Raw genomic sequence first — 15405 nt, 5'->3', positions numbered from 1 at the left:
AACTGCTAGAACAAGCTACCTCAATTACTCCTTTTGGAAGGGGTATACAGATCGATTAAGGCATATTGAGTTTCAAGTCTTGTTATATGCTATGTTTTTATGTGCTGTCAAAAGGAAATATCAAAGTACTTCACAAACAAATTCAATTGTACCACACGTCTAAAGTGAACAATAAAAATTCAATCAAAAAAGTCTGGAGCGACACATATCGATATTATAGGCAAACTCCTAAGAGTTCCAAACAGTGCATACTTATAACGTGGGCTACGATATTGTCATATCAGAATTGGCTCAGTTCTAATGCATAAAACAGAAGGTGTTGTTTTCAACTTTTCAGCCACTTTAAAGATAGCTGATAAAGTCTGGCTTTGATATAAACATCAATTGACGCTTGTGAGAGAGACAGCGATACCAAATCCTCCTATTGTCATCACTGTCCGACATATCGTAAGGTTGATCAAGTGTGGCGACTTAGCTAGGTGTTTAACCTTTTGTGAGTGTCTTTGAGCAGCACACGAGCACCTAACGTTCAAGGAGTCAAGACAACTTCAGATGGATTCCATGAACAGCAAAGGAAAAGCTCTACCACAAACTAAAGGAAAGAAGAAAATGAAGAGAAGAGGACCAAGGTTGACAGGCGTTAGTAGGCAAAGACGTCTAGCTAATGCCAGGGAGCGAAATAGGGTGCAAATCCTAAATGCTAAGATTGATGCATTGCGGGATCTCATACCACTTTTCCCAGACGAGAAGAAACCTTCCAAAACTGACACAGTCAGACTTGCTGCAGAATATATTGGTCACCTCACAGATATACTAGAAACCACCAAGAAACCTTCTTCCTTGAGCGATTCTTCTGCAAGTTCAAGCATTGATGACTTTGATTTCGATGACTTTACAACCGAGTTCGACTTTTCTGACTTAGCTCAAGATGATCCGTTCCCTGAAATCGCTGGTAAGTGGTAAAAAATTTACCAAAAAACTTAACTATCACCAAATTTAACCTAACTTCAAACTTGCTTCTGCAAAATTATTTATTTTACATTCTCTTGTCAGTAAGATTTGACTTCAAACTTGCTTCTGCAAAATTGTTTATTTTACATTCTCTTGTTAGTAAGATTTGACTTCAAACTTGCTTCTGCAAAATTGTTTATTTTACATTCTCTTGTCAGTAAGACTTTGACTTCAAACTTGCTTCTGCAAAATTATTTATTTTACATTCTCTTGTCAGTAAGATTTGATTTAATTTGACTCTAGCAAAAACTGATTTAAAAACGAATTTCTCAAAAACGAAAGTTCTTGGTCATTTTTTAATAGGAAAAAAAATAGCTTTTTCTTCTTTTTCGCAGATTTTAGTGTAGAAGATTTATTCTGGGACGATACGGGATTTCAGTACTGATCAATGAACGAGATGGGACACAATGGAAGATGGAATTCAAAATTCATCAAATAAATCTTAACATTTACAAGGTGATAACCAGAATATTTCAGGAACGTCTTCATACATTTGTTCCTCTATAAAGACAGCATTTGAACAGAAAACATTAAATAATGTATTGAATTTTAAGTAGCCAAGCAAGTTATTAGAATGGAAATTTTTAGTGTATTTAGGTAATCTTCCACCGAAAAACTGGAAAGGTGGTGTGCAACTTACATGAAGGTATTTAGACATACGTCAAATTTTAACAATTAGATTTAGACCAGTGGATAGGACAATAACCCACACACGAAAAGGCATATTTTCAATTGATAACAACGTATTCTATGAATACACAAGTGAACGTATTCAATCGGTGAAGCTACGTTTTCTGGTTAAAGTGTTCAAGCGGGAACCGGAAAAGCGAATTGAGTCCTGATATTTCGAGGTTCTGTTCCCCAAAGAAGATGTAAAATGGTTCGATATTCTTGGAATTTAGATTTTTTGATTATGAGGCAAATTTTCTTCATTAATAACAAAAGGAGTTGTTTGGGACATTGGAATCCTAAGCATTTGTTTTGATAAAACTGCGTGGTCTTCAGAATTAAAGAGACCATGACATTAGTTTCAAAGCAGGTAGAACTACGACAAGATGAAAATTCAAGAATAGTCGACACAAATAACGAGAAAACAACTAATAGGAATTAAAAATAAAAGACAAGAATAAAAAAACATCGAAGAATACGAAAATTATAAGTATTGCATATTGCAAGCAAAGCACATGCTAGAGTAGTGAACATTTAACAAAAGGGCGATCATTTGTCAATGAGCCAAATCATTGATTACGAAATCTAATAATTAACAACTTAAAGGGGTTAAATTAGGGAGCGTCCATGATTTATTGTTGGTGAGGTTATGGGGATGTTACATTTTTTTAAATAATATTTTGGGGTGCCCCCCCCCCCCCCCCCCCCCCGTCACCCCCCTCCCCACCTCCCCACCACCCCCACCAAATGACCTATGAATTATAAATGAATTATGAATTAAGCGTTCCCTTAGATATATTATTATTAGATATATTATTATAAGGAAACAAAACTAATAAATGCTGCCTTAAATATATTAGGCAATAAAAGGTTGGGTAACAAAAAATAATCAAAGAATAACGAAAGGATTATATTCTATTATAATGCAGGGCATTCAATATGGTATAAACTGGGTTGTAAAGAGAGTTAAACAAATTAAAGGCTTTTAAAGCGAATTTTGTAATTTTAGTTCGTTAATTACTGACACGTGTGCCAAGCATGCGGCAGAATAAATCGACAAGCTTTGAAGTCACCACGCACGACTTAGAAGGCTACGCGTGGCATCTGATTGGCTGACTGATAACACAGCTAATCATAGCGTCCTCTGAATGGCTCGACTGATAAGTTGAGAACAGTGATGTGTTTTTGGCAGATTTAATCCACGGTTTGACACAACTCTCCTTATTGCTCAAGTCCAAGTGAATGTGAATTGCCACGTGGAAAGAAGTTGAACTATTGGGCTATTGTTTCCGGGCCACACCCAAAGATGGTGGGTTTAATGCCTGCGTGCAGTAATTAAAAGGGGGCAATTACAAATGATCATAGTGATTGTAACAAAGATATTCCATATCTCAAGAACCGACACTAGAGATTGGAAACTCATCTTCTCGTTAGAGCCAAGTGGTTCGCAGTGTTGTGAGAATGAAAAATATATAGTTAAAAGTTTGAAGCAGGACTGACAGACAGATCGACAGAGAGCGGACAAAAAGCATAGGCTCCTATGAAAGAAATAATTTGACGAGAGAGCGTCGCATGTCTTTTTTTGACTTAAAGGTCGTTAATGAAATGATAAAATCAAGTTGTCACAAGATTAACAGATCTGTTGAAGTGTATCCAGTACAAACACTCACGAAATACTAAGGCCCCGTTTACACGAAGCCGGATATTTTTGTAAACGCATATTTTTTTATCCGTTTAGGCCTACCGTTTACACGGAGACGGTCTTTAGCCGGCTATTTTCGAAAACGCTTTTCGAAGCGGATATTTTTGAAAACGCTGGCTATGCGTTTTCGTGTAAACACTCGAAGCCAGATATTTTCGTAAACGTTGACGTCACTGAACAAAGGAGATAGTAGGCTCAGGAACTATGCGCATGCTCATTTAGCTCCTATGAGCGTTTTCGAGTCGATGGAGCGTTTTCGTGAAAACTCGGTCGAAAACGATGAGCGTTTACACGAAGCCGCATGTAAACGCACATTCTTTTACCCGGATAAAAAAATATCCGTTTTCGTCATTCGTGTAAACGGGGCCTAAAACAAAACCCATTACTTGACATTACTGGAACATGTTTTTCACGCGCGCCTTTGTTTTCTCATATGAATTCCCTATGGTTTCTCAATAAGCCTGAAGCGAGATGACGTTTTACCCCCGACTCTATACCATAATAGTTTTTTTAATTCTTTCATATTCAAATTTTTGATTCCTTAGAGAATACAGGAACAATAGTCATAATTAAAGAACAAAAGCAGTGTGAAAAGGATTATGATCTAGAGACGGGGGTAAAACGTCATCTCGCTTCAGGCTTATTGGGCTCCCTGTTATAGTATTCTTCTCAAAATTAGGCGTTAACTTTAGAATTATGAATCCTATGTTAGACTTGCATTCAAGATAGTTTTGCAAAGGGGCCGGACAATGTTAGATTTGCCGTTCGCTTAGAGGTAAAAAAATAGAACTTCAGCTCCCCTGGAAGCTGGGGTCGGTGTCCACTGGTAGAACGAAGCTTGGGATTGGGCAAAATAACAAAAACAAAGAAAGCATGGATTATGGTGAACAATGTGTATTGTTCCACATGTGAGCTGCGTTCTTTGTTTTATCTCACCATTCATTGTTTGTTCATCGACTCCCAGGCTTCGTTCTGCCTGTTGTGTGTTACCCGGAAGCTGAGAGCACAATTCATCACCGCCTATTCAATAAATATTGTACAAGAACACTAATACAGCAACAACAAAAACAACAACAACAACAACAACAACAATAACAACAAATAAACATTGCAAAAATTAATTTATTTTTAATAATTATAGCATGAATAATAGCACCTTAAAGAGGCTTTCCAATCTCTGCACTTTGTACCTTCTCCGTTGCATGAGTACCATCACAGAAAGGAGGGGTTGATGTTTGCTTGCAACAACACAGGAATGCTTCAGGGATCTCTTCTTCTAGTCTAAAGCGATGAGGACTCATGCCTGATCCCTTGTGGCTTCCATCACAGAAAGGCTATTGTTTTTATATGTAAGACAGAAGGAAGTTCCTCTTATTGATAAGGACCCAGAGAAGGAACAAGAAATGTAACATAAAGAAAAACCTGTTTACATGTATTATAGACGTGGGGCGTCTGATTAGGTGGGAGAGCAAACCTGTGGTACTCAGCTATTATTTTATTATCTACACATATAATTCATATAAAACATACCAGTCGCACTAGGGATATTGGAGGGGAGAGGGTAGAGTGGGGGGGTGGGGGGTGGAATAGATGGTGTTGGGTGCGAATGTAAATAGGAAATAACTAATAATTAACTATGGATTTTAAGGGTTTTTATTAGGGCTAGATAGGTGTCTCCAATTAGTTTCTTAATTGTAAGCTAGATATACATGTGCTGGTTGTCATGGAGTACGGACGTCTAGTTTTCACTCCAAGAAGATCTCGTAAATTTTGATTTAAAAACTAAATTTGAACTATTGTAATTAAACTGTTAGCTTTTTATTTATTCATCTTCTTATTTATCGGTAAATCTTCAAATATTCATTTAATGTAATATATCGCCTCCCACCTAGATTAGTTTAGTGATATTTGCGGGAGGGTGATAAATTGTGTAAATATAGACATTCTTTTGTAAAATAAACTTGAACTTGAACGAAAGACACGTTAATAAAGTTATTATTATTATAAAGTTGTTATTATTATATATGGACCTAATGAAGACAAGGAAGGTAAGAGAGACAGTACTTATATTCCTTGAGAAAACCCTCATAGCAAGGGAGAGAACAACACAATATAATACAGTTATAATAGTTTATTCAGGACACAAATATTCAGGAACATATATGTATAATATGATATAGCAAAAGCAAAAACAAAGTGGAAAAAATGAAACAATAGGCACCCAAAAGGAAGTTAAGAGTTTAAACCTATGTAAAAACTCCCTAACCAATGGAACATATGTACAAATGAAAGAAAGCAGAGTGCGTTGAACACATATAACAACACATCTAGAACAAACTCAAAACCATGTCTCATATTACAAGTAGGTTCGGCATAAGATTCATCTGAGTCTCAAACCAGCAACCCCAAGATTGAACCACACAGCAGTGAGAGAGTCGTAGGGCAGTGTTGTAGGGCAATGTTGTAGGGCAAATCCTCACCACCAAAATTTGGTATTTTAGTGGCTCCCCTCCCTCTCCTTGGGAACTAAATTAACTTTTGCTGAGGGCTACATACCCTTGATGTCCTAGCTTTTAAGTCAAAAGAGTAATTTGACCTGCCCTCACTTCTTTGGGCTTATCCATTTAAGTTTTAGAAATACATCATGATTAAGGGAGTCTGTTTTTCTCTTCTCTCACCCATAGTCATGAAATATTACTAACCTGTTTCTTGCTGCGTCCACAAGAACACCAGGAATACTTTTTGTCTGCCTTTAGTTCTACTTGCATCGGAGCTTTGGCTGCTACAAGAGGTGAACAGAATCCTCGCACAACCTGTGGGGATTAATACATGTTCATTTTGCAGCTTCAGCACTGCAGCAACATTAGTTGGCTACTGATACATGTATATCAAAGGCAACTGATAGTTCGAATTAGAATTTAGAAATTCATCTTTATGGAAGGAGGAAAGACCAGAGAACCACTAGCGAGCGTAGAGAGGGGATACCAAAAGTTAATTATTTAATGCAGGATTCCTATGGATTTGGCAGTTAAATCCCCCCTATAATCAATACCTCACTACGTCCCAGCAGAAAGCCCAGAGATAAAAACCCTCGAAGCACAGGAGAAAATCAACAAACAGCTCTACTAACTCATGTATCTATCTAATTGAGCTGATCTGTGCAGTATATCAAGCAACTTATGGAGCTGCTAATTATTATCATTACTAGTCAATCAGATTATTATTACATTATTACCACTAATATACAATACATATAATATATACTAACAAATATATAGTCTATATATATTCTCATATACATAACTCATATTTGATGCTGATCTAGTCTAGGAATCGATCAAACCTGGGTGGTCTTGGTGAGAGGAAAGCGAGTGCATGCTCTCACTGCTCACTTCAATACCAAATTTCATCATGCAACTCTGAGACACAGAGTTCACATGTTTATAAAAATTGCAGTCACATACCCCTAGGGTCTGACGGTCTGATTTGAGGGTTTTTCTCTCCCAGAGGTGTCTTTGAAGTTCGCTAAGAGTTAGCTATATATCATGGATTTCATAATTCACGATATTAATATCAACCTCATCAAAAAAGTATTGAATGAGGTTGAACATTATATCGTGCATAAATTGTTTATATTATAAAAGGGCATGCTTGGGTTTAATAGGACATGTTTAATAATAACAATTTTCCAATTTTCTAAATAATAATAATAAGAAATGAATATTTAAAAGATCATAATTTGTTAAGAACTAATCAGAGTGTAGAATTATTTGTAAAAAAATTTAAATATTGATACTATTAAGATATATAATTTTCTTTAAAAAAAAGGGCATATACAGCTTACTCAACCACTCACAAAAACTTACTTATCAAACACATCTTACCCGAATAACTGGTAGCTGAGCTCTAGATTGTCTTACGGCTTTTACCAGAAGAGATGTCATTGCATTCAAGTAAATAATTTTGAAGATATTCAGATGTAAATGTTATAACCTAAAGAACGAACAGACTGCAAAATGCCCTCAAGCTGCAATATTCACTAGGCGTTACTTGATAGGACGCGTGAGTGTACAAGAGACTGGGTATATGATCTCAAATTTCAAAAATGGCGGACGGAAGGAACTAAAGTGTGACAAACTTTGATGCGAAAAATATTTGCAAACATTACTTTTTTCCTTGCTCGGATTGTCTTTGAATTTACCAAATTTTAATCATGGAGTTAAGTAGTTCGGTGATCGAAGGATTGACGCTTTGTGGAGAGTCGGTGAGGATCGGTGATCGGGGTTTTCGTGTACTTGTCGGACTTGTCTTTGATATTCTGCTCAAACTAAAGGACGAAAGTACGCTTTCAGGTACGATAGCATGTCTGTTTTACCATCGTTCGGTAAACATTTGTCTTTTCTCTGTAGTTATAAGTTTGTTTGAAATGTGTTTATAGTTGCTAATAGCCGAATTTTTAAATATGAAGCTTATGTGAGTTAGTTAAACAAAATCTGGATTCCAGGGGTGTATCGGGTGGCTATAGCTATCGATATCCATCCACCTTTGGAGTTGTAAAAATAAGAAGAAAGAGTAATATAATATTTTCATGATACATAGAAGGTTGTATAACATGTACGATTGATATAGAGCCCCTTTTATATGTACAGTATATAATCAAAAGTGCCCACAACCATGAGAGGTGGTTAGTATGAGGTGTATACATGTATAAATTAAGGCACAGAGGGTGTTCATTGTGCTGCCAGGGCTTCTTTGCATCCTCCTTTTTATTCCCTCCGATATTGGTTTGCGATGATGAAGTATTGAGAGACAGAACTGCCATTTAAAGTGATCATCCAAGCCACTTGAAAGTCTATTTTCTCCTCAGCTATTTTAAGACCCTGAGTGTTGGTCTGGGCAGGTTGTATATGTCCACATATAGAGGTTTTGCAACATCACATGCCTGTGCCCATAATCCAGCATAGACTGCCTGTGGTTAGGTGGCAGAACAATAAAATCCCTGTGCTCTCGGGAATTAAATTATTTCTCATGTAAAACAATCGTATTGTTCCTGCCGTCTAACATGGCTGCCATCACGTGATGGTGCAAAACCTCTATACAACTTATGCTTAACCAACTGAGCCATTATACTACCTCTCTAGAAACAGCCACCATATTCAAAATCATCATCCTGGCTGGGCTAAAAATAACAGCTGCTTGATGACCACACAAGAGGACCAGCTTAGTTGTTTAGCTGATCAAATGGCCAGACATTGTCCATTAATTGTCTGTTATTTTTAGCCATGCCAGATATCTGCCACAGACTAAAGTGAGTCCTCAGTGAATGTCAATCCCATTCCCTTCCTGTCATTCCCTGTGGGAAAGAGGGGCATGGAAACAAGCCTGTTTCACATGCATGTCTTATGCTTCCTGTTGCTGAACGTATTAAGTTTAAAATAATTCTACTAGCATTCATGGTCTTTCTCCTGTTTACGTCCTCAAGGAACTCATCACCGTTCACAAATCTGCTAGGAATCTTCACTTGTCTTCTCACTTGTTGCTGTCTTCAAAATCTTATAATCTCAAGTCATATGGTCTATGTTCTTTCTCAGTTGCTGTTCTGCTCCTCTGGAACTCTCTACCTTCTTCAATTAGAGATATTTCCAGTTTATCTTTATTTAAATCTAAACTCAAGACTCATTTATTTAAGTTAGCTTTTTCTTTATAATCATATAATTATCTATCTTATTTATTTATTCCTTTAACGTTATGTTACTAAGCGCTTAGAACAGACTTGTATAAGCGCTATATAAGCCATATATATTATTATTATTATATTATTATATTTGTCATTCTTTTTTAGGTGAAGACTTGTCTTCTGTAGATGCCGCAGTTTTGAAGCAGATGTATACTAGTTTAGTGACCCTTGTATTGGAAGCTGTGAAAATAGACTGCAATAATACTACTATAAGGTAATAATAACAATAATAAACTTGAATAGTATTCTCCCAAGAGGGCTTTTCAGAAACTATTTACAAAACTAGAATTATATAACTAACAATATCTTACTAATAAAAATGTTAAATGCAAAAAAAAAAAAAAAGAATATATATAGATTATTAATGTATAGATTATTTATAGTAAAACTTAAGTGAATTTATTGTGTTTGGTTTGCAAAGATATTGGAAGCATCTTTCATGTTAATGATCAAGGATTACAGAATTGAACGACCTTGAAAGTGGTGATGGTGTAGCTGTTAATTGCGTTGCAGCCTTTGTATTACTGCCATTTGCATTGCTATGCAGCCACCCCAGACAAAAATCACAACGTGCACTTTGTAATAGACTGCCGTCAATCAACATGTTGACATCATTTACATGCGTGTGTGATTCAAAAGGCGCCAAAACTTGTTGATTGTTTACAAGTATTATGAGCCACACTCACCAGGCCTATCTGGGCTGATCCAAACGTGTGTAAATGACGTCAACGTGTTTGATTGACGGCAGTCTATTGCAAAGTGCAAGTCATGTTTTTTGTCTGGGGTGGCCACGTAGCAATGCAAATGGCGTTAATTGATACACTTGATTCAGAATATTGCAGAGAAAATTACATTATTTGATCTTTTTGCGATATTTTTGCTGCTATTATTACAAATAATCAACTCATGATTTTGATGCATAATGTCATTTTTTCTCATCCTTCAATACACCAAAAAATTGAATTTGCATTTCATTGCAAAATGTCGAAGCAGCTTTTACAGGTGTGATGCCTTAAGATACATGTATACCCACCAATATTGTATTCACATACTTTTTTTCTTGGCCATTACCAATCAGCGTTGTAGAATTGTCTTATCTTATTTCTGATCTAAACACTAATTGGAGGATGGCAAGACAAAAGTATGTTAACAGTGGTCACAACTTTGAGCTTTCCACTGTAAGACTTTCACTAGTATTCAGCTTATTATTTTTTTAATTTATTTATGTGTGATATGCTTCATATGATAAACATTGCCATAACTACTGATTTTTTTTCTTTGTTTCTTTAGTTCTACTCTTGAAGACTGCAAATTTGGAACAGATAGGATTGATTATTTCTTTAAAATCTACCAGGTATAATAAATAGCATATCTACGTGCATATACCTACAGAAATGAAAAGTAAATATACCGCAATTAACTCTCTACATGTAGATAGTATATTGTTTCGGATGGAATACACTAAAAATAGAATAAATTATTATTATTAATCCTACTTTAGGCAATGTCGCTATGACCCACAATGCACTTCATTCTTGGAATGCACTATTCAGTATGCACTATTCAGTATTCAATCTTTTTTTAAATAGCGGTACATGTGTATTATACATCATACATTTATGCATATAATATGCTTTGAAAAAATTCTTTATATATGGTGGTGGTGTGTAAAATATAAGCTGAACTTGCTTGCATACTAAAAACACAGTCATTATTGTAGCTATCATGCAAGCTTGTACATGTACCAACTCCTAGTTTGCATTCAAATATTCCATGCATGTTCAATTTAAACCCTCACAGCAAGGCAAAGAAAATTTTGAAAAAAGTTAACTCACGTATTGTATTTGCACAGAGAACATCCACAAAATCATAGACCTTCCCTGAGTCACTGAGCAGAGTCTCTCTACCTTCTCCCTTAATTCTTTAGGAGAATGTTTCTTTTGATAATTCCGTCATCCATGAAGCCAGTTTTTTTTTGTTTCTTTGTAATTTCACTGGATACATGTCATGTGCATCAGCAAGTATAATTTGACGCAGAAGCTGTCAAAATCATAATGAAGGATTTTGCGGGTTTCGCCAGTTGTCAGAGTTGTAAGGGAGAGATTAAAATACATTCAAGAGTTCCTATCTACGTATAAGTGAATATTTTACGAATTTAAGATCAAATTTAAGAGGCTTAATTGAAAAAATATAGTAGGGTTCGAGAAGGTCATATCATCGAAGCTAAGACAGAAAAGGATTTTAGTAATGTTTAATAAATGAGCAGGAGTGTTTTATCGGGTATAAAACACAAGGTGTAGCCGAGTGGTTTTAGACCCGATAAAACATGATCTGCAAGTTTATTAAACAGCTTAGAAAACTCATGATGTTTGTTCTCATAGTGTACCGAATTCTTTACGAAATAAACCAAGTTTGATAGAGAAAATCCAAGTTCAAATTTATGCAAATGAAGACGAATCTATGTAGTGTTTAAAAAACGAGGAGTGTTTTATCAGGTATAAAAGCACGAGGCGTAGCCGAGTGCTTTTATACCTGATAAAACATGATCTACAAGTTTTTTGAACTGCTTAAAACACACATGAACAATTTATAAGATTTTGGTTCAACTGGAGCCACCATACACGTCACGAACATGGATTTTTATACTTTGATAAAGATTTGACGTCACGGGCATGCGCAACCAGATTCAATAGATGCTCCCACACATTGGATATTGCGTGCCAAGGCAAAGACAGGCACGTTAGTCAAAGATCATTAGGGTTGACTATGGCCTTGATGAAGCTCTATGTCTTCATCTAAACTTGGATATATATTTATCATCCCTGATGAAGTCATCCTCATAGTATTCGAGTGGTCTTTATATAAAGATCACATGTGTCTTTATATAAAGACACATGTGTCTTTATATAAAATCACTTGAATACTAATGAAGAGGACTTTATCGGGTATAAAGGTTCATGCACGTGATGTGTATGGTGGCTCCAATTGGACATAAGCTTATGAATTATTAATGAGTGTTTTAAATCAGATATAAAACCTCCTTCATGGTCATGATTTCTATTGTGTTTACTTCATGAATTATTAATGTGTTTTCTAATATTTCATATAGACATCTAAAAATTCACTGTAGAGCAAAGTCGGTCGACTAGATTAACAACATGCCAAAGCCATGATGCATAAAATGTGCACAGGAAGGGAAAACTGCAATACGCATGAAATTAGCAAAATAATTGTTTGTCTTCCCACGCTCCCCTTCGGTCTTAGCTTTGATGATATAACCTTTTTTTGAACCCAACAACATTTATTCAATTAGGTGTAAGTAACTAAGAAAAAGAAAAAATTAGAAAAAAACTAGCAAACTGCGGAAAGATTAAAGACTCTAAAAATATTTCTTACTTCTAATTATTAGAAGTGAGCTAGATAAGTTGTATCAAGTTCTGATTTTATTGAGCTCCTATTTTTTTATGATAGATAAGATATTTCCAATTTTTTTTTTAATTCTTTTATTGATTAATATATTATGTATGATATGTACCTTATATGTTTCTTCCCTTTACGAATAAGATATTGAAATCTCCACAAACAAATCATATAATGTGAGTGCTTTTTTTTCTGTTTCAGGAGAAGAAGGTAGAAATAGAGGCTATGCTTAGCAGGTAAATCATTAGAACAGCAACAATTTTAGTAATATGATGAGTTTGACATAGTTGTGCATGTGCAATCTGAATAGAGAATCTGGTAAAGGATTTATTGATAGAATGCAAACAATATATCCGTGAAATATTAGTAATACTAGTTTGTAGACTATTTTATGCTAATTCCATCGTTTTCTTTTGTTTAGCACTATTTTGAATAATTTAGTAATTAGGGTTTCACGGATATATTGTTTGCACTCTGACAGTGCTCCACACTAACTTTTTTAAATACTACAGTAGGCAATGGGCTAAAAATGGTATAAGTCCAGTACACCAGCAGAGTAATCTACTAGTCCAGATAATAATTACTAATTATTCAAAGACCCCACTAGCCTATGGACTAGTGAGTCCTATACATGTAATTCAGAGCAAAGATGTACATGTACTAGTCCCTGACTAGTGGACTAGCAGTATAGTGTCAAGCACTGAATAAGCATTTAAATATCATTAACTTAATATTTACTATTTGAGTTTCACCAATACTTATGCACACAGGCTAATATTACCATAAAACAAAAAAGAAAATTTGAAAAAGGAGAAAATATCAATATCCCGTTACCACAATTTGCATGCATATGATTTAAAACTAATTTTCATGAATTTCATTATTTCAGTACTGGCAGCTCTTACCCTCATGTTGTTGATGTTGATTGGAGATTAGATTACTATATCAAGGTAGACAAACAATTATAGTACAGTGGTTGTCATAAACCCATGAAATACACTTTTAGCTTATTTAGTACAACTAAAGGTATTACACTCATTCTTTTGTTTTCTATTGTGTTTATCTGACTAGTACACTCTAATTAGTACACTATGTTTCATGGGTTACTAAAAACCACTTGGTATAGGAATGATACTCTAAAGGAAATGACACGTCTGAAATGGGAAAACATTCTGCTTAAGCAATGATGTATATTGATACTCAGAAAAATACTTTTGACTATTATGTGGACTTAGTGACAGTACTTCCATTTTATCATTGCAGAACAATCATATGGAAAAAGTAAATAAGCCTATTTACCTGATTACTCTCAAAACTGAGGTAATGTGACCATATACAGGAGAGGATGCAGGATTTTGACTAGGGGGGCTCATACTTGCCGAACAAACCGAACCAAAAAGGATCGAAGTTTAGTGAACCTAAAAAAACAGGTTTGGACAAACTCCTAACCCATCCCTCTCTCGTCCCTTCCCTCCCCCATATCCGCCCAAGATATAGTCAAGTATCTCACAATAAATTCAGATACCAAATGAATAATTTTTATAATGTCCTTTATATCTGTTGTCTCTGCTCCGTCAGGAACCTGGTTGTGCCAGTGGAAAAGATGTCCAGTTTTCGTGTTCAATGGAACAATTGCAGGTTAGTTTCTGTATTGATTACGTCCGTCCATCCATCCATCCTTAACCTTCTACATGTACTTACCTCTGAGACTGACAAAAAAAAAAGATGTGAAAAACCGTATTTCTTCTATTGTAAAACCCTCTGGGGGGCATATTCTTTGAATTTATAATTCCCTTAATATTATTCATGATCTCGATCGATAAAATGAGTTCAAAGGCCTGCCAAGGGAAAAGAACCACGACTGCCTTCATATCGACAGGGCAGAAAAACGGTTTTCGACCTTTCGCCATAAGCACAGCTTTAAGTATTTAAGCTCAATATTTTGTAAACACGTTCTTTTGGAGCCGAATAGCAAAATATCAAATGCGACCCAAATTTCTTGAATGCGTATTTGAGATATAAAGGCGTGTACTTTGGGAGAGGTGATATTTTGATCATCAGAAAAAGTGACATTTTCGTGAATACTAATAAGTAGATTTACTCTAATTCGACAAAATTTCGTCACAAGTTTCGAGTAGCAGTAACACAAGTGAAACGCTTAAAAATTTGGAGTATTAAACTCAGTTAAATAAAAAAATCGTGAAAGAAGCGTGCTTGTCGTTTTTCTGCCCTGACCTTCATATCAATATTATCAATATCATTCGCCATGTTTTATTTATTTCAGGACGTCGTGGGAAAACTCAAAGAAGCTTGCAAAACACTGGAAAGAACAGCCAACTCATAACTTTAGACATCTCTTACAATATAAATGGAAAATATATACCTAGATACTGTAGATATCGTAGAAAGTCAAAGTGAGAGGGTTTTATATCGGGCTAGCACAGTTCATAGTTACTAGAGGGGGGACTAAGTATGCACAGTTGAAAGGATAAAAATGAAAAATTGATACCTTTACTGTAGAAATATTATTCTTATAGCCGAATCTCAGAGCGGACAGGGAGTGAGGATTTCATAAAATCAGTACAATTACAAAGTTGCTATTGTTAATAAAATGATTATTGTTCGAAATAATGAGAAACCATAAAATCCCGGTTATTATACTCATTTGTAAGAGTTTTTAAAATGGTCCGCCGAACCGGGAGGGTTTATATTCGGGGCCAGAGGGAGAGAGCGAGGGGGGGACTCATAACCAGGACCCGGTTGAATAAATCTTATCTAGTGGAAAAAATTTATTGGATAACAGCATCAACTTATCACTGGATAAGGATTTGACTTTCTGATACGACGCTATCAATTCTTTGTACAA

The 15405-nt window shown here is 35.5% G+C and overlaps 3 protein-coding genes across 3 annotated transcripts; 2 read left to right on the top strand and 1 right to left on the bottom strand.

The window, feature by feature from the left end:
- Positions 1–517: 517 nt before the first annotated feature.
- LOC116308070 (neurogenic differentiation factor 6) lies at positions 518–1580 on the top strand. The gene is made up of 2 exons (XM_031718429.1): positions 518–952; positions 1347–1580. Exons 1-2 carry the CDS (start codon positions 553–555, stop codon positions 1394–1396), a joined length of 450 nt encoding a protein of 149 aa, XP_031574289.1. The 5' UTR covers positions 518–552; the 3' UTR covers positions 1397–1580.
- A 2906-nt stretch (positions 1581–4486) lies between these two features.
- On the bottom strand, positions 4487–7408 carry LOC116308071 (CDGSH iron-sulfur domain-containing protein 3, mitochondrial). Its single transcript, XM_031718430.1, has 3 exons — positions 7267–7408; positions 6085–6195; positions 4487–4716 (listed from the first exon to the last, which is right to left on the bottom strand). The coding sequence occupies exons 1-3, from the start codon at positions 7324–7326 to the stop codon at positions 4540–4542; spliced, it is 348 nt and encodes a 115-aa protein (XP_031574290.1). The 5' UTR covers positions 7327–7408; the 3' UTR covers positions 4487–4539.
- A 73-nt stretch (positions 7409–7481) lies between these two features.
- On the top strand, positions 7482–15199 carry LOC116308073 (COMM domain-containing protein 3). The gene is made up of 8 exons (XM_031718433.2): positions 7482–7734; positions 9225–9333; positions 10410–10473; positions 12741–12775; positions 13429–13489; positions 13803–13859; positions 14118–14177; positions 14824–15199. The coding sequence occupies exons 1-8, from the start codon at positions 7596–7598 to the stop codon at positions 14881–14883; spliced, it is 585 nt and encodes a 194-aa protein (XP_031574293.2). The 5' UTR covers positions 7482–7595; the 3' UTR covers positions 14884–15199.
- The last annotated feature ends 206 nt before the right edge of the window (positions 15200–15405 follow it).

Source organism: Actinia tenebrosa, unplaced genomic scaffold, assembly GCF_029948245.1.
Source record: "Actinia tenebrosa isolate PJP-AT-01 unplaced genomic scaffold, QUT_ActTen_1.0 PGA_scaffold4__44_contigs__length_22323623, whole genome shotgun sequence".
Lineage (NCBI taxonomy): Eukaryota > Metazoa > Cnidaria > Anthozoa > Actiniaria > Actiniidae > Actinia > Actinia tenebrosa.
Note: the sequence above shows the minus strand (reverse complement) of the source record. Positions and strands in the feature narration are given on the sequence as shown.